This window comes from Lagenorhynchus albirostris, chromosome 1 (genome assembly GCF_949774975.1).
Source record: "Lagenorhynchus albirostris chromosome 1, mLagAlb1.1, whole genome shotgun sequence".
NCBI classification, from domain to species: domain Eukaryota; kingdom Metazoa; phylum Chordata; class Mammalia; order Artiodactyla; family Delphinidae; genus Lagenorhynchus; species Lagenorhynchus albirostris.
Genome location: NC_083095.1, coordinates 180080897 through 180100311, shown reverse-complemented (window position 1 = coordinate 180100311; position 19415 = coordinate 180080897). Strand labels below are relative to the sequence as shown.

The 19415-nt window shown below is 37.8% G+C and overlaps 1 protein-coding gene across 2 annotated transcripts in view; it reads right to left on the bottom strand.

The window, feature by feature from the left end:
• Positions 1–2453: 2453 nt before the first annotated feature.
• ARMC3 (armadillo repeat containing 3) overlaps positions 2454–19415 on the bottom strand; it is a 92160-nt gene continuing 75198 nt past the window's right edge. For both annotated transcript variants that reach the window (XM_060161461.1, XM_060161471.1), the window contains exons 16-18: positions 8677–8877; positions 6693–6855; positions 2454–2663 (exon numbers count right to left, since the gene is read on the bottom strand). In XM_060161461.1, coding sequence (XP_060017444.1) covers positions 2454–2663; positions 6693–6855; positions 8677–8877 — 574 coding nt within the window. The remainder of the gene's footprint in view (positions 2664–6692; positions 6856–8676; positions 8878–19415) is intronic.

Below are 19415 nucleotides of genomic sequence, written 5' to 3'. Positions count from 1 at the left end.
TAAATTTATAAGGAAAATCACCATAATAAAATTTCTTTACCTTTTCCAACAATGCTTCCTATTTTTCAAATTGTGATTTGTGGCTTATTGGCATATCCTACAGGTCTTTTGTACTGTGTGAGTTCCACAAGGGTCTTACTTGAATTCACTATATTAATATATTCATGCCTGACACTCGAGAGTTGTCCTTTGAAGTCAAGTCTACTTTTATTATTAAAATAATGATGTTTCTGGCTTTAAAAGCATATGCCTAGGCAAAGGTTTTGCTAGTGATCTATATAATAATAAGGTAATTTTAAATTAAGAATAGTACTTTTAAATACTAAACTCTAGATAAGTGATTTGATACTATTGTATTGCTCTAAAAATATACCCAAACTGGTGATATGTTCTATATATTTTTCATATTGTCAGTTTATCTTACCCTTATTTTTCAACTGAGCTAAAAAACAAACAAACAAAAACAAAAACAAAAAAACAAAACACCAGTAATTGGTTTATAGCCTTTCTGGGAATGGTTCTAAGGGAAAATGTACTGTCTCCTGAAACCCCCTATCTCTTATCTCCAGATTATTGCCTTTGGTGGAGGGATAGTATGGGGAAATCTTGCTGAGAAATGTGACTATTTAAAGAACTTCATGTCAATAAAAAGGAAAAGTCAATATCCATTTAATTTGACATAGTATTTTGAGCTTCTATTTTCCATGACTGACAATGCTGATTCTTTGAGAAGGAAATAATACATGTGCAATCTGATGTGTACTTGCTAAAAGTGGAGGGCAATTATTACCTAGAACCTAAGCGAGAGAGACACTATACAAAAAATCATCTCTAAGATGAAAAAAAAAAAAGCCTCTTTGGTCTGCACCAGACTAAAAAATGTGGTGTCTACCTGAACAACATCTTAGTGGCTCTGCATGGAACTTTTCCCTCATTCCATTTTGATGTTTTGGCCATTGGCCTGTGAAAACTATTTCCAGAACTTGCCAGGAGGTTGTTTCTCAAAGATGTTATTTTCTGTATTGCATTTGTCGTCTGTATGAAGCTCCCAAAGAAGAATTCCCCTGGTCTTTGTTCCTCTTGGGAAGCCGTTTTGTGCTTTTATCTAGTGGACCCTATTACCAATCATGTAACTGATAGCATTCCCCTCTGCACTGGCTGCTAGAAAGTTTTGAGTCAAATTTTCACTTACCTCTAACAAATACGCAGGATTTTCATGGACTGCGTTTTGAATTCTAAGCTTGTTCCTGGCCTTGTCAAACTTTCTTTCCTACACTTATGCCTGATTTTCATTTATTTTTATCTTTTACATCTTATATATCTTTTTAATCCACTTTGAACGCTTTCTGGATCGAGAGAGACTTGGAAATGCTTAGACGGATATGTATCCTATAATCTGTGCTCTCTTCATGAAACTGGGTGATAAATATAATTACCACACCATTTGATGTAAGGAACTTTATATTGAAATAATTACACATTCTTTGAAATTACACATTGGTTCATACAGAATAATCTTCACCTTAATTTCTAAAATCAAACTCACTTTTGAAAACCTTCTAGCAAAATGATTAGATGGGTCAACTTTAGACTTAAAGTCTGGCTAAGAAAATGTATACTTCATGAGATTCATTTCCTCTTGCCATTTGAAATGGGTGCTTGCTCCCCATTTTGTGCTCAATACTGAAAACACAATTCCTCAGCAAAGATTTACTTTATACTTAGATTTCAGAATTTTCCAGAAAAGAACTTTTAAGTCATGTAAATTTGAAGTCACATTTTTGTGACCCAGCATTCAAATGTGCAAAGAGCAAATCAGAATTGTTTTTAAATGAAGGTATGTTTCCAAGTCAATATAGACAAGTGCAGTGTATGGAAATAGTTTTTAGAAATATTTTTAGTTCAGTGAAGTATACTAAACAGTGTTCTTAATGATAAATTTGGGAAAATATAACAAAAAATTTTAGAAAGGAATTTGTGATACTAAAATAGATCTACAAATATTCAAAATATCAATAATCTTACTTTATGGGAGTGAGACAAGGCGACTGAAGACACAACAAACCATGGACTTGATTTAACCAAGTCTTCCTGGAGCATCCGGAACATGAAGAATGACAGTCATAGAGCACTGTGCTGGGAACAGTAGCTGGGTGCTTTTACACGTGATTCCCAAAGGGCAGAGATGCTCCTTAGGAAACAGCGGGGTGGATTAATTTCGAGAATAATAAGCTTTACACAAGTGTAATCTGATCTCATCAGACTGAATGCTTGCCAAAAGCCTGAACTCAGAAGCACGACCAAGTCCAATCCTAGTGACCTCGTTTCTACACAAGGAGAGCATTTCTAATATTTTTATTTAAAGAAATACTGATAAAATCTACCAGTGAACTTCATAGAAAGGGTATATAATGGATTTCTTGTTTCAACACCTTTTGTGTTCATTTGGAAGTTTAGAGAAATCTGTAAAGATCTGCCTCTCGGCTTCTTAACTTTATCAGTGCCCCTGGATGGAACATGAGGTCAACTATGTAAGTTTCCGGGGGAGGAAGAGCCCCAATCACCCCCTTTCGGGATTCATTCATCAGCTTGACTTCATTCCAGGCTCTGCCGTACTCCCCGCGAACCAGAGAGCAGCCGATGCCAATTCTGTCAGCCAGAGCCTGTGGGGAGAAAACGCGAGATCAACCAGGAGGGAGGAGGGGGAGGGGCGGAGAAAAAGCCTTGGTTGAAAGACCCACCTTGCTCGAAGGTGAAATATACACTCTTGCAGAACAACAACAAAGTGCTCAGAAAGGAGGCTGGAAAAAAGGTGGAGTGTTGTGATAGGAGTTGGTAAAATGTGATAAGTTCCCCTGTTGCTCAAGATTCTGTGGACTCAAAATCTCTGTGTAGGTCCTGCTGGGAAGGGACATTTTTCAGGCAGTTGCGCTGCATTGTATCAGCACAAGATTGATAACGTAATTGGAGAAAAGCTGTTCCACAGGCTTTCAGCTCTAGTGCATCTATCAATCTTTCCATGCTCCTGGGCTGCTCCTTGGGTGTGATATGCAGTGGGATTGAATGGCAGGACTGGAATGGCAGGGACCTGTTTCTAGCCCATTTGTTCTGTGTGGTGTAGACAGGTGTTTTTGAGCCGGGGGGGGGGGCAGAACTGTGAGCGGTTGGTCCTTCTTGGGCTGCCTGATGCCCTGTCCTCAGGGGTTGCGTATGTTCCTCGGAAGCTGTCTCTTCAATTTGTCCTGATTTTAAAAGCACTTTTTAAATAATCTGGAAACTTCCTAGCCACATCATAGTGGATAAGAGAGCTGGCTTGTGGGATCTCAGTTCCCCGACCAGGGATTGAACCCAGGGCTCCAGCAGTGAGCACGCCAAGTCCTAACCACTGGACCACCAGGGAGTTCCCAGAGTCTGAGTTCTTAACCTCAGCTGAGTTGAATCTGGAAGTATCTATTTTCTTTGTGAAGTGGGAAACAAGGTCATCTGCATATAGGAAGAGGTGAAGATGAAAAGGCTTAGGAAAGAAGGCAGATGTGGGGCACAGCTGCTGAGGAAAACAGGAAAAGCCTGTAGCCAGGAGCTGGAAAAGATGGCCAGGCAGCACGTACATCCACCACCTTGGATCCTGAATTGGCTGTGGCACATCCCACTGTCACGTTCTGCAGCCCAAGTGTCATTGTGGGAAGGGCAGGCAGTCGGATTGGTCCAGTGTGGGCAGGCAAGGTGGAGGGGCAGAAGGATGGGGGCACGAAGACGAAGGAAATCAGTGAGCAGGTTACACGGTCTGTGGACGATTTATCTAGGCTTCCATGGAGGAAAGGAGCCGGAAGAAAACGGGGAGATGAAGAGTTTATGTAGGGGGAGTAAACGCTTTTGGGAGGAATAGAAGGATAACACGTTTTACCAGTGAGTGTTGGTGTTCAGGATTCAGTGGTAGGCAAGACCTGGGTGATTAACTGCGTGACTCAGGTGAGGTGTGAGGGTAATGAATTCAGTCTGCTGTAACGTTGTGAACTGAAATGTTTCCCCTTGAGATTCCTGTTTTCTTTCTGAAGGTGGGTCCCTTAAGAGGCAGTCATGAGGGTGAAGCCCCCACGATGGGAATTGTGCCCTTATAAGAGGAGGAAGGGCCCTCCCCCCACTCTGAAATATAAGGATACGGTACGAAAGCAGCAACCGCCGACCAAGAAGTGGGCTCTCACCAGACACTGAATCTCCTGACACCTTGATCTTGGACTTCTCAGCCTCCAGAACAGTGAGAAATAACTGTTTATTGTTTAAGCCACCCCATCTGTGGTACTTGGTTATAGTGGCCTGAGAAGACTAATGCAGTTCCTACAAGACACACAAGGGCAGCTAGCTACAGGGTAGACAGACAGATAGACCTGGAATCAGGAGCGGCTTGTGGGAGAGAGGAAATGATCTAGAAACCTGAGACATGTAAGTCGTATTTAAGGTGATGTAGGAGGATGACCTCACCAAACGAAGTATGTAAAGGGAGAAAAGAGAAGAGCCTGGGACAGAACCTTGAGTTCTGGGTCAGGACCCCAACATTTAAGACAAGGGTGGAGGAAAAGAGGTCTCCAAAGGAGACTGAGATGAAATGGCAAGAGAGGACAGAAGTTACTAAAGAAAGTGGTGTTAAAGAAAGAGAAGGATCAGTGACAAATTCTTTGATGTATCAAGCAAGACAGAAAACAGATCACTGTGATCCTTCTTGGGAGGGAACAAGGGCCAGACTGCAGGGAGTTGAGGATGAAACTGAGGTCAAGGAGTGACTAGGAGTTGAGAAGACTCAGAATTTTGGCTGGGAATGAGAATTATCTTCAGATAGAAGCAGTATGGTAGGTTTTGGCTCAGATAGGCATGGGTTCAAATTCCAGCTGTATCTCTGGTTGTCCTTGGGTAAATTCCTTCTCTAAGTATCAATTTTCTTATCTTTAAAACAAAGGTAGTAATTTCAACGTTTGGCATATCTGAGACTCTTCACAATTATATTTATTAAGTGCCTGGCACATAAGTTCAAAATGATGGTGGTCATGGTGATAGGCGCTTATAGGAGTAGTTGTAGATATAATGAGAAAAGATTTATGTTTTCTCTTTAAATGTTTTGGACTTAAGTTTAGATTTTAAAGGTAAAACAGCTAGTAGAGAGAAAGAGATTTAAGATGGGAGAGAGGAATTGATAGAGCAAGAAATCCAAGGAAATAGGAAAGACTGGCATTTGGATTATAAACAGAATTGGCTTGGAACTGGAGGTAAGATGCAATGAGGTTTATAGGTATTCAGGAGAGGGTAGGAAGTTTATACATTTAAGTCTATGGCTCTGAAACAATTTTTTCAGCTCCTATTATACTCCAGACACTGGACACAATGGAGGAAAAAAGAAGATCACCCCCTCCCTTAAACCTAATCCTGCCCCAGTGTCCACATCTCTGTGAATGATGCCATCATTTCCAGTTACCCTGCCCAAATCCTGGAAATCATTTTCTTCTTCTCATGCAGTCTCTCACACCACTGCTAGGCAGTCAACAGCTCCTTTCAGTTTTATCTTCTATATCTCCTGCCAAACTCACCTCTCGTTCACAGCCTCCACCATGGCTTTAGTATCAGGCACCTGTACTTCTTGCTTCAGTGACCTTCCAGTTGGTCTTCCCATCTCCAGTCTTTCCCCTGTTCTAGTTCATTCCACATTCTGTTGCCTGAGTGGTCTTTCAAAATCACTTTCCCCTTAACTTTCGGTGGTTACTCACAGATTTTAAGGTCAAGTACAAACTCACATGGTGCTTTACTGTCTGGTGCTTTAGCCTTATCCAACCCCTCCCCGCTTTTCTGGATCCAGACCAACTACTCTACATCCCTCAAATGGACCACTGACTCTCATACATGTTATTTTAAATAAATATTTGTATTGTTTAGAACACCCTTGTCTTCCTTCTTTACCTGCTGAAATCCTATGTAGCCTCTAATTCTGAGGCCACATATCACTTCCTCCCTTGAAACTTTCCCTGACGTCACCTGAGAACCCGCAAGTCTGGCTTAGGTCCCCCTTGAATGCAGAGACTGTCACTTTATTTATTTATTTATTTATTTATAAAAAATTATTTATTTATTTATTTTTGGCTGCCTTGGGTCTTCATAGTGGTGCGTGGGCTTCTCACTGCGGTGGCTTCTCTTGTTGCAGAGCAGGGGCTGTGGGTGCGTGGGCTTCAGTAGCTGTGGTGCGTGGGCTTCAATAGTTGTGGCACTTGGGCTCAGTAGTTGTGGCTCGTGGGCTCTAGAGCGCAGGCTCGGTAGTTGTGGCACACAGGCTTAGTTGCTCTGGGGCATGTGGGATCTTCCCGGACCAGGGCTCGAACTTGTGTCCCCTGCATTGGCAGGCAGATTCTTAACCACTGCACCACCAGGGAAGTCCCGAGACTGTCACTTTAGTATCTGTATATTCCCAGACCTTGGAAGAGGCCCTGGCCTAGAGTAGGTGTATGATAAATATTGAATGAATATGTTTCCAATAGTCTGGTGAATATACGTGTGTGTATGTATATATACACATACATATACATGCCAAATATAAGTACATCTAAATGATAGGATTAATATCATCCAGTTAATTGTTAGCAACTGGCTTACTCCACAATGATACAGACAAAACATTTTTACCTAGTGGGAAATGAGCAAAACATCTTAAATACCTTGAAAAGCAAAGCTCGATGGTAGAAGATTCCTTTTTTGATCAGTCCAATTGGTACAACATTGGATTTAAGTTGAAACTTTAGTTCACTTATATGAAGTTCCCAGCTGAAATCATGTAGTTTTTCTTTTGGAATTTTACCGCCCATTTTTTCTGCCACGTACCTGTGTCAATTACAGTGAGATTTAATCAGTCAAGTTTAATATCTCACTTTGGATGCTTTGAGTATAAATATCTGTGTAATTATACTTGTAAAAGATACTTTCCGTCTGATTTTTGTTTGCTTTAAAAAATGTATTTACTATAAGTTAACATTATGCTTACTATATTTAAACTATCTTACATAAACTGAAATTCTAACATTTCATTCAGCAGGAAGAAGGAAATGAATGCTAATTTTCCCAATATGTATAGCCAGATACAAATCAATATCACACTACATTTGTATCAACACAGTTTTTAAATGTTATCTTAATCTTGGAAAGTATTTTCAAATGTTTGAATCTGAAATCCAAGGCATTGTCTTGACATGTGGTCCTTCTTTTAAGGAATTTAAACTCAGAGACAAAGACAAACATATAGGACCATTGTGAACCCTGAGGTTCACAAATCTTTTCAAGTTTTATCATCCTTTTCTTTTAAATTTTATCATTTTTTTTTAATTTAGAGAAAGACATGGCATTTATGTAACACTGAGGTTAGAGGAGACAGGAAGAGGCAAAAAGGGAAAAATTACTAACAGTTAGGTGAGGAGGTGAGGTGCGGGGGTGTACTTTGCCTGTGAGTTTCTCCTAAGATTAGGCTCTCACTGAAGATGTCAGTAAGCACACCTGCAAAAATCCTCTGTCAGCTGAGGCTGCTACATCATGGACTAAAGGCAGGATTGCCCATTGTAAAGAAAGAACTTCCTCCTGCTGTACGTGGAACCAAGTGAAGAAGAACAGTGGTGAAAACCAAGAGAAAGGATTAGGCAGAAAACTGACCCTCAGTGCCAGCCAGATGTCCTGTAACAGCCTCTAGGAGCCAAAGGCATGGGGACACATCTCTGTATTGCTCTCTTGGTGTGGGTTCAGGTTAAGAAAACAATTATTTGGGAATGATGAAAACTATTTCTGATAGGAACAAAGCATGAGGAAATTTGACAAGTGTTGAAATGAGCTAAGTCAGATTTCTGCTTGAGTCATCATTTCTCAAGGACACCAAGGAAAACTTCGGTAGCCAAAAACGCTCTCTTCCAGAGTCGCCTGACAAGAAGTCAGTGATCTGGCGGCTGTGTTTCTTGCAGTTGTCACATCCAGGTTTGGTGCCTGCAATTCACTTCTATTTGGAGAAGGTACAAGCTCCCACGGAGATTGCAGCTGTTGCACAAGCCAGGAGCTCACAACTGGCTGGTGTCAGTCATGAAGGCAAGCCTCCATTTCTAGAGGTTTCCTGTCAGTCATAAAGTCAGGTTCTCAGCCTTCTCTTAGAGGAATCAGATTAACTGCTCTTGTTTAGGAGGCGACCTCACTTAGCTTATACAGCATGCCGAACCATCTCTTAGAATACCCACAATCCCACTTTGGAGCAACATGAAACACAAAATATCAGACATATAACATAAAAATAAGGGATGGCTATTTGTATTAGAAAACAACTTGTGAGTTTACAAATAATTCAAAATAGGATTCCTTCATTCATAACTTCTTTAGGATCACCCTGAAAGATGCTTTTCCTGGTTTAGCTGGAGAAAATGACCTAGGCATTTTTCTTTAAGTAATTTCCAGCTCCTAGCTCTGATTCTTGGCAGAAATATGATCTAAAATAGAAATGGAGGATTTATATCCAATTCATTGTGTTTCTGCTTCAGAGTCAGAGGCAGGGTGCTATACAAGTTTGGTTTTATTATGGTGTAGTTGTTTGAAAATTGGCTAAAAAGTGCAAATCAGTAACATCAAAAACATTTTTCAGAAATTGAAAATGTGTATGTATATATAGACACTTACTTTGCAAGAACCTCAACCTGTTCCTTTATACTGGTGATGGGAAGTATGGATCTGGTCACTTCATACACATAAACACAGAAGTCAGGATCAGAGGGAGGGAGCCATTCTTTATCAGGACTTCCTTCTCCAGTCAGTTTTGGTGCTACTGCAACCTCTTCCTCCTCCTTCACTTTTTCCTCTTCTTTTTTTACTCTGCCTTTCCTTAGAGAGTAAACAATAGCAATCAATATCACAGAGTGAATAAGCACTAACTGTGCTCTGAGTTGATCTGAAGAGCATTGCAGAAATATAGTATTTTATATATACCTCAACAACAATACCATACAGAGTTTTCAAATTTTCCACGACAAAGAGCTTTATAGTCTCTATATTTTGCCGGAGAAATTATTTTTCAAGAGATTACTACACGACTGATACATATTATGAAAATCATTGCTTTTCTGTACCATTGCTTATCAAGATATTTGGTACATTGTAGGTATGTAATAAATATTTATGGAATTGGGAAAAAATAGGTTGCCTCCTCAGAGAGTCTATGCCAGTCTTATATCATCTCTTGCTTCAGTTGAGACCTTCTGCAAGAAGAATTTGGATCCCACTTTTAAGAACAATTATCCAAAACATGGAAAAAGACAAAAACAAAATAAGGATGGCATGGAATTTTCATGTCATGCAGGGGCAAAGATTCATGCAAAGTTTATCTAGGGAAACGTATTTAGTTCTGTACTTAGGGTAAATAGAATGTACTTAGTAAACAGTAAAGATACTGTTTAATTAAAAGATACTCTTAATGAAAAGTTCCAGACTTAGAGAAGTTACTAGTTAACATATAGATTTTTGTTTAGTAGAGATGTAAATTATTTCTCTTCAATGGAAAAGATACTCCCAAAGGTTAAAATCTTTTTCTAACATTCCTTAATTAAATTGGATAGAAATGCATATATTCTCAAATGATCTTTGAACCAGTATTAATATCTTACTAATTCTCTCATGAGTGGAACAAAACAATGACAGGGGTTCTCATTCCAGGTAACAGGGAGTAAGCACACTTCACCCTGTGTCTCCTACTGAATACAGTCATAAAACCTGGACAGGGTGCATGCAATAGCTATTTGAAAACTCTGAAAAATAATTCACAGCAGGAAGATCAGAGAAGACTGACATTTGAATGACTATGGAACTGACGGTGAGCTTATATTTTAATTTTCCTCCACTATTCTCCAAGCTGAACTAAACATAGTCCCAGGTCTGGAAGTGGGCATCAGCACAGAGAGAGCCCAAGGAGAAGCCCGATTGAGAAGCAGGAAAGAGGGACAGTGGAGGAAAACCCTTTTTTTGATTTTTTTTCTTATTTTTATCCATTATCTTGTACCCCATCTTCTAAGGAAGCTTGTGACGGTGGTGGCAGCGGTGACATTAAGGTCCCTAAGAGTCTAAAACTGCCTTATACTTGCTCAGTCCTCCTGCTGTTTGGCTGTGGACATGGATGCAGTCATGGCAAGAGCGTAGCAGCGCAGGGTAAATAAAGGGTTTTTTGGCTTGAGGACCAAAAGGGAAGCTCCAAGGAACCAAAAAAGACAAGGGAGATCATGGAGAGGGAGGAGCTCAGGAAAGCAACCCTATAAAATTGTTTATATATTCCTAGGCTTACTTCCAAGCTGTGTGTGCATAGTTCTGATCCTAAACGGCACATACGTAGATTTTGAAGATGGAACTATGGTATAAACTACCGCCCAAGTCCCATACTGGACACTATTTGGTACACGTGCAGGGCTGATCCAAATAGCACCACAAAGCCTTTGAAAATGGGACTAATGGTGGAATGACAACCCACAAAACACTGGTTGAAATTTGAAGACTGAGAGCATCTGGGCCAATTGATTGCTAAAACACACACACAAAAGAAACATTCTTCTTAGCATAAGTGTAAGACCCATAAATAAGAACTGAAGGACTCATAACATAATATCACAATCTATATAATTACTCAACATATGAAGAACCAGGAAAATCTCACCTCGTATGGGAAAAGACAATCAAAACACATCAGTGCTGAGATGACTCAGCTGTAAACTGTTCCAACAAGTGGGTCAAACACTCTTGAAATGACCAGGGAGTTAGAAAGTCTTAGAAAGAAATAGAAGATAAAAAAATAGAATTTGCAGCTGAAAAATACAATAACCAAAACTTAAAAAACACAATTCCCTGAATAGGTTTAATAGCAGAATGGAGATAACAGAAGAAACAGTCTATGAACTTGAAGATAAATCAATAAAAATGATCCAATCTGGACAACAAAAGATTGAAAAAGCAGCTGACAGAGTCTCAGGGACTTGTGGTGCAATAAATAAGAGCTAATATTGGTGTCATCGTAGACTCAGAAGAAGAGGAGAAAGAATGAAGCACAGAAAAAAAAATTGAATAAATTAAGGCTGAAATGGTTTCCTCAATTTGGTTAAAGACATAAATCTACATAGTCTAGAATTTCAGGGACTTCCCTGGTGGCACAGTGGTTAAGAATCTGCCTGCAGGTTCGTTTCCCGGCCCATGCACCAAAAAAAATAAAAAGAATCTGCCTGCTAATGCAGGGGACACAGATTCGAGCCCTGGTCTGGGAAGATCCCACATGCTGCGGAGCAACTAAGCCCATACACCACAACTACTGAGCCTGTGCTCTAGAGCCCTTGAGCCGCAACTACTGAGCCCGTGTGCCACAACTACTGAAGCCTGCATGCCTAGAGCCCATGCTCCGCAACAACAGAAGCCACCGCAAGGAGAAGCCCATGCACTGCAAAGAAGACTAGCCCCCGCTTACTGCAACTAGAGAAAGCCAACGTGCAGCAATGAAGACCCAACACAGCCAAAAATAAATAAATAAATAAATATTTATTTAAAAAAAGAAAAAGAATTTCAGTGAATGTCAATAAGGTACACTCAAAGAAATCCACTCCAGACACGTTGAAATCAAATTATTGAAAACTAAAGACAAAGCAGATGACGTGATTGCCTATGTAGAAAATCCCAAAGAATCTACTGAAAAAACTCCCAGAACTAAGAATTGAGTTCATCAAGATCTGAAGATATAAGAACAACATACAAAATCAATTATGTTTCTATATAGTTACAATGAACAGGTGGAAACCAAAATTAAAAACCAAAAAAAAATTTGGAGCACTTACAATTATGCCAAGAAAATTAAATCCTTAGGTATAAACTTCTAAAAAACGTGTAGGATTTGTGTGCTGAATATTAAAAAGTGCTGTCAAAAGCAATCAAAGAAGGCATAAATACATGATGAGACATCCTGTGTCCATAGATTTAAAGATGCAACATATTAAAGATGTAATTCTCCCCAAATGATCTCTAGGTTTAATGTAATTCCTATCAAAATCCAAGCAAAGTTTTTTTGTAGAATAGAATATCTTATTCTAAGATTTATATGGAAAGGCACAGGTGCTAGAATAGCTAAATCAAACTTGACAAAGAAGGATAAAGTGGGAAGAATCACTTTGCTTGATATCAGATCTTACTGGGTAGCTACAGTAATCCAGATGGAATGATACTGGTGGAGGGACAGACACACAGATTAATGTAACAGAAGACCCAGACCCACACAAATATGCTCAGTTATTTTTAACAAAGGTGCAAAAGCAATTCAATGGGAGAAGTATAGACTTTTCAACAAATGGTGCTGAGCAGTTAGACATGAATGATCCTTGTGGTGATAGAACTATTGATTATCTTAACATGAACCTACCCATGTGAGAAAATTGTATAGAAGTTAATATACACACAGACACACACACGTAGGAGTAAAACTGGGGGAACCTGAATAAAACCATTGGATTGTATTCGTCATTATCCTGGTTGTGATATTGTACTATAGTTTTGAAAATGTTATCATTGGGGGAAACTGGGTTAGGGGTATATGGGCTCACTCTATGTTATTTCTTAAAATAACATGTGAATTTACAATTATATCATAATATTTTCAATTAAAAAATCCATTGACCATGCTTCTGTCATCTATTATTGGACTCTATTCTGTTCATTCATGTCCCGGTCTATCCCTTCATCAATACCAAACTATTGTGGTTACTGTAGCTTTACAGTAAGTCATAAAATCAGGTAGAATGATTCAATTTTATTCTTTTTCAAAATGATTTTTCACTATTATAATTTATTTACCTTTCCATAAAAGTTTTAGAATTAGCATATCTCTGTCTACCAAAAATGCTGCTGGAATTTTGATAGAATTGTATCAAATCTAGATCGACTCAGGGAAAACTGACATTTTCACTATGTTGAGTTTTCCAACACGTGAACATGGTATATCCCTTCACATATTTAGTGATTCTTTGATTTCCTTTGTGTTTTACAGTTCTCAGTATATAAGTTCTATACATGTTTTGTTTCATTTTCTCTTTCACTTTAATTTCATATTTCATTTTTCAGCCCTATTAAAATGGTATTAAAAGTTTTTGGTTTTCAATTTTTCATAGCTGGTATATAAAAATATAATTGATTTTTCTGTGTTGAACTTATATCCTGACATGTTGCTAAACTCACCTATTAGTTCTAAGAGTTTTGTTTGTTTTTAAGTGGATTCCTTAAGGATTTTCTGTTTAGACAATCATGTTGTCTGCAAATAGGAACAGTTTTTCTCTCCTCACTTGTCTTGTTCATGATCTTTGCAGGAAAGCATCCAGTCTTTCACCATTAAGTATGGTAATTTTTGTGGATGCCTTTTATCAGGCTGAGGAAGTTCCCTTATATTCTTCCTATTTTGCTGACAGTTTTAGTTTTTATCATGAATAGATGTTGAATTTTGTCAACTGATTTTCTGCATCAATTAATATGATTATGTGCTTTTTCTTCTTTATACTGTTAATATGGATTACATTGATTGATTTTCAAATATTGAACCAGCCTTGCATTCCTGGGATAAACTCTGAGATGAATTATTTATTCTCTTTATATATTGCTTTGATGTGCTAATATTTCAGAAAGGTTTTTTTTCATCTATGTTCATGATGGATTTTTTTTTTTCATGATGGATTTTGAGCTGTAATTTTCTTATAATGTCCTTTTCTGGTATTGACATTAGGATAATGCTGGTATCATAACATGAGTTGGGAAACATTCTCTTTTCTATTTTCTTGAAAAGATTGTTTAGAGTTGGTGTTAATTCTAGAAATATTTGGCAGAATTCACTAATGAAATCATCTGGGTCAGGAGATTTCTCTTTTGGAAGGGTTTTATGAAATCAACTTCTTTAATAGTTAAATGATGATTTTGGCATCTGTTCCATCTTTGGTGAGTTTTGATAGTTTGCAGTTTTTGATGAATTGGTCCATTTCATTTAAGGTGCTGAATTAAAGTTCTCATAGTACTGTTGACACAGTTATTGACATTTTTAAAGAACTAGCTTTTGATTTCATTGACTTTCTCTGCTGTTTTTCTGTTTTAAATTTCATTGATTTCTGTTTTTATTATTTTCTTCCTTCTAATTTTATTAAGTTTATTTTTCTAGATTCTTGAGGTTAGATTATTGATTTATGACCTCTCTATCTAATACATTTTAGTAAAATAAATCTCCCTCTCAGCATTGCTTTGGCTGCATCCCACAAATTTTGAGAGTTGTATTTTCATTTTCATTCAGTTCTTTGTATATTTTAAGTCCTTTGAGGCTTCCTTTTGTCCCAGAGATTATTTAGAAGTGTATTATTCAATTTCCATATGCTTAAAGATTTTCTTCTTGTCTTTCTGTCATTAATTTCTAGTTTGATTCTATTATGGTCAGAGAATATAATCTGTATGATTTCAATTATTTTAAATTTGCTGAGCCTTGTTTTATGACCCAGGGTATTGTAAATGTTCCAAGTGCAGCTGAAAAAATGTGTATTCTGTTGCTGGTGATGGAATGTTCCATAATATGTCAATTAAATCCTATTTATTTCTGGTGTTGTTCAACTCGTTTATATCCTTGCTGATTTTAGGTCAAGTAGTTCTATCAGTTGCTCAGAGGGGCATGTCGAAGTCCCCAGCTATAATTTTGGATTTTTCTATTTCTCCTTTCTGCTCTATCAGTTTTTGCCTCATGTATTTTGAGGCTCTGTTGTTTGGTGCATATACATTGGATCATTATATCTTCTTCATGGATTGATTCATTTTATCATATGTAATGTCCCTCTTTCTCTCTAGAATTTTTCTTTGCTCTGAAGTCTGCCTTAATACATATTTAAAAAAACATTCCTGTTTTTTAAAAAATTAATGTTTACATGGTATCTTCTTCCATCCTTTCATTTTCAACCCACCTATATCGATACATTTGAGTTTCTTTAAACAGCATATAGTTGAATCATAACTTTTTAATCCACTCTGCCAATCTCTGCCTTTTTGATTGGCTCTTTTCCTTTGTTTTTCTTTTCTTGCCTTCCTGTGGGTTACTTGAACATTTTTATTTATCCATCTTGATTTATTTACATTGCTTTTGAGTGTAGTTCTTTGTATTGGTTTGTAGTGGTTACTGTAGGTATTATAATATACATATATTGGTTATCACAGTCTGCTGGTATCCATGTTTTACCACTTTGAGGGAAATATGGAAACCTCACACCCATGGAGGTCTCTTTACTGTCTCCAGTTTTAAATACCATCGTCTTGAGTATCAGATGTTTTTATAATTTTTGTTTCAATCATCAAATATGATGTATAAAGCTCATGAGGAAATAGTCTATTGTATATACCCATATTTCAGCTCTTCCTTCTTTCTTCCTGATCCTTCCAGATTCTTTCATTATTTTCTTTTCGTTGGAAGAACTTCCTTTAGCTAGCCAGTCTGTAAGGGTAGGCCAGCTAGCAGTAAATTGTTTTCCCCCATCTGGGAATGTCTTTATTTCTCCCTCTTTATTGCTGAAGGATAGATTCATCAGATAGAGAACACATGGTTGATTCTTTTAGCACTTGAAAAATGCTGTGCCATTTCCTTCTGGTCTGGGAGAAATCTACTATCATTCAAATTGGTGTTTCCCTATAGGTAATTGGAATTTACACCTTTATGAAGTCTGGATCCCATGACTCAGGTGGGCTTTCTTGGGTGGAGCAATCTCTGCTATGCTAGCAGAGACAGAGGGAGGACTAGGAAGCCTGTGTGTGACTTCTTTCAGCCTTTTCTTATGTGTATCTTTTGCCTGCTGATCTTGCATTGTATCTTTTGCTATAATAAATCTTAGCTGCGATTATATATTTGAAAGCCCCAAAATGGGACTAGGCTGGTGTAGGCAGGTAAATCTCCTAAATTATGTATTTACAAGTATGGAGCATTCTGTTCCACTAGCAGTAAATTAGGGGTGGGAATTATCTTTAAGTATTATTTGAAGTATGGTGTGGGAGGAGGATCAACTGAAGTCCATTTGAGTTTTCCCTTTAATTTAGAGAAAAAAATACAAAAATAATCCAATCAGCTGCTATTGGAGAATCACACAAAACTCTATAATCATAACAAATACTAAAAAAAAAAAAGTTTTATATTTTCTAATCCAATATTCTATTTACTACAGCCGAGGAAAGAGTCTAATCATGCATTAAATGCACTAACGATATATTGTGATAAAATCTCCAAGCAAAAATGACTACTTTCCAGCTATATCATCTTAACCCTTTTCCTTTTTTGTAAGATAAATAAACTGAACACCTTACAGTGCATAGTCAGATGTTAGTAAATTAGGAACTAATCCTGGGAAGGTCAATTAGAATGGCAAGAAAGCATAAATAGGTTTACCTGTTTTCTAAAATTACAGGGTAGCTTTGTAAGATTGGAGATCTCGACCCTGTGATTACTCAGAGCCACCTATGAAACAAAGCAGGTGTAGTTCTCCCTGAGCATGCTGCCTGAAGTGAGAAGAATCATTTGGTGTGAGAAGATGACGTCCAGTACCCTGGGCTAAGCGCATCAGAGGGAAACTGACTGAGTGATTAAAAAGAGATAATTTATGGGAACCCCTGAATTGTAATTTCCTGCTGCTATAAATAGAAGTATTTCACTTGGACTTCTTTCCCATGAAGGCTGCCAAGTGGTGTAAATAAGGGCTTCAGTACTTAAATGAATTTCATTTCTAGATAAACATGGAAACAAGAGCTTGGAAATTACAAAATTAACTCCTGTAAAATTAATCTCCAGAAAGAACATCAATTTATGATTAAAGATATAACAAATTCTAGCTTTCTTGCAGAAACTTTAGCAAAACTACCTCAGAGAACAGAGATTTACTGTGAGAACCCAAAACAATAAGGATATTTTCTATGTTCACAGGTGGATGAGTAGGTAGATAGGCAAGTAGAGAGAGATAATTGGCTCAAAATTGTGTATTGACATTATCAAAGTTTAACCACTTGCTCCTTCTTGATCCCATCAACTATTTTTTTAAGTAAATTTATTTATTTATTTATGGCTGCATTGGTTGTTTGTTGCTGTGCATGGGCTTTCTCTAGTTGTGGTGAGTGGGGGCTACTCTTCCTTGCAGTGCGCGGGCTTCTCATTGTGGTGGCTTCTCTTTGTTGTGGAGCGTGGGCTCTAGGCCCGTGGGCTTCAGTAGTTGTGGCTCACAGGCTCTGGAGTGAAGGCTCAGTAGTTGTGGCGCATGGGCTTAGTTGCTTCACGGCATGTGGGATCTTCCTGGACCAGGGCTCAAACCCATGTCCCCTGCATTGGCAGGCAGATTCTTAACCACTGCACCACCAGGGAAGTGCCAACTATTTGAATGTATCAATTATAGGGCAGAGCTGGTGGGAGAGATGTAAGTCATGAATCCGGCCCACTTGTGGTTTCAATTTAGGTGAGAAGATTTTGGTATGTGAAAAATAATCACAATACCATGTAGCATTCAATACATTCCACAAGGAATAAAAATTAGAAACTCAAGCAGTTCAACACTGAACAAAATCTATTCCAGTTAGGTGTCCTGTTCTACCCAATCTATTCCAAAAGGATGAGAAGGGAGTACTGTACAAAGTGGAGATATGATTTATTCTGGTCTTAGGAAGGTACATCGTGTGTGTGTGTGTGTGTGTGTGTGTGTGTGTGTGTGTGTGAGATGTGTGATGTGTGTGTGTGTAGTTTATTTTGTTTGTTCCACTAGGATGTAAGTTCTATTAGGGCAGAGGTATTTGTTCAGTGCTATACTTCTAATACTAGAATAATTCCTGGCATCTAAGTGCTCAGTAAATATTTGTTGAATGAATGAATAAATTCAAGAAAAGAAGGTCAGAAGGTATTTAAATATTACCAAGAGACAATATGTGTTTTTGGAAGACTTTTGAAGTCAAGATTTAAGAGAAGGGAAAAAAAAAAAAGGTAAGGTATGGGTAAAAAGAGGGTTTGAGAGAAATTCTTTTATTTTTTAAATTTTAGTTAAATTTTTAAATTGAGGTATAATTAACATGTAACATTATATTGGTTTCAGGTGTACAACACAATGATTCGATATTTCTATACATTGTGAAAGGACCGCCAGAGTAAGTCTAGTTACCATCCGTCACCATACAAAGTGAACTTTTAGGATTCACTCTCTTGGCAACATTTAAATATGCTCTATATTATTGACTGTAGTCACCATGCTGTACATTACATTCCCATGACTTTATTTTATAACTGGAAATTTGACCTCTTGACCCCCTTCACCCATTTCGCCCACTCAACCCCCCTTCCCTCTGGCAACCACCATTCTATTCTCTTTATCTATGATTTTGCTTTGTTTGTTCATTTGTTTTGTTTTTTAGATTCCACATATAAGTGAAATTGTACAATATTTGTCTTTCTCTGTCTGATACTTTGCTTAGCATAATTCCTTCAAGGTCCATCCATGTTGTCTCAGATGGCAAGATTTCATTCTTTTTTATGGCTGGTGGTATTCTATCGTATACATATACCACTTCTTCTTTGTCCAGTCATCCATTGATGGACACTTAGGTTGTTTCCATATCTTGGCTGTGTTAAATAATGCTGCAATGAATGTGGGGGTGTAGAAAATTTTCAAATTAGTGCTTTCATTTTCATCAGATAAATACCCAGAGGGGGAATTGCTGGATCATTTTAAGTTTTAATGTTTTGAGGAACCTCCATACTGTTTTCCATAAAGCCTGCACCAATTTACATTCCCATCGACAGTGCACGAGGGTTCTCTTTTCTCCACATGCTGGCCGAAACTTGCTATCTCTTGTCTTCCTGATAGCCGATCTACCAGGTGTGAGGTGATATCTCATTGTGGTATTGATTTGCATTTCCCTGATGATTAGTGATGTTGAGCATCTTTTTTTGTGCCTGTTAGCCATCTGCATGTCTTTTTTTGAAAAAATGTCTATTCAGATCCTCTGCCCTTTAAAAATCAGATTGCTTTGTTTTGCTACTGAGTTTTATGAATTCTTATATTTTGGATATTAACCTTTTATTGGATATATGATTTGCAAATATTTTCTCGCATTCAGTAGGTTGTCTTTTCATTTTGTTGGTGGTTTCCTTTGCTGTGCAGAAGCTTTTTAGTTTGATGTAGTCCCAGTTATTTATTTTTTGCTTTTGTTGTCTTTGCTTTTGGAGTCAGATCCAAAAATCGATTGCCAAGACTGAAGTAAACAGCTTATCATCTAAGTTTTCTTCTAGGAGTTTTATGGCTTCAGGTCTCACATTTTGAGTTAATTTTTGTTTATGGTATAAGATAGTGGTCTACTTTCATTCTTATGCA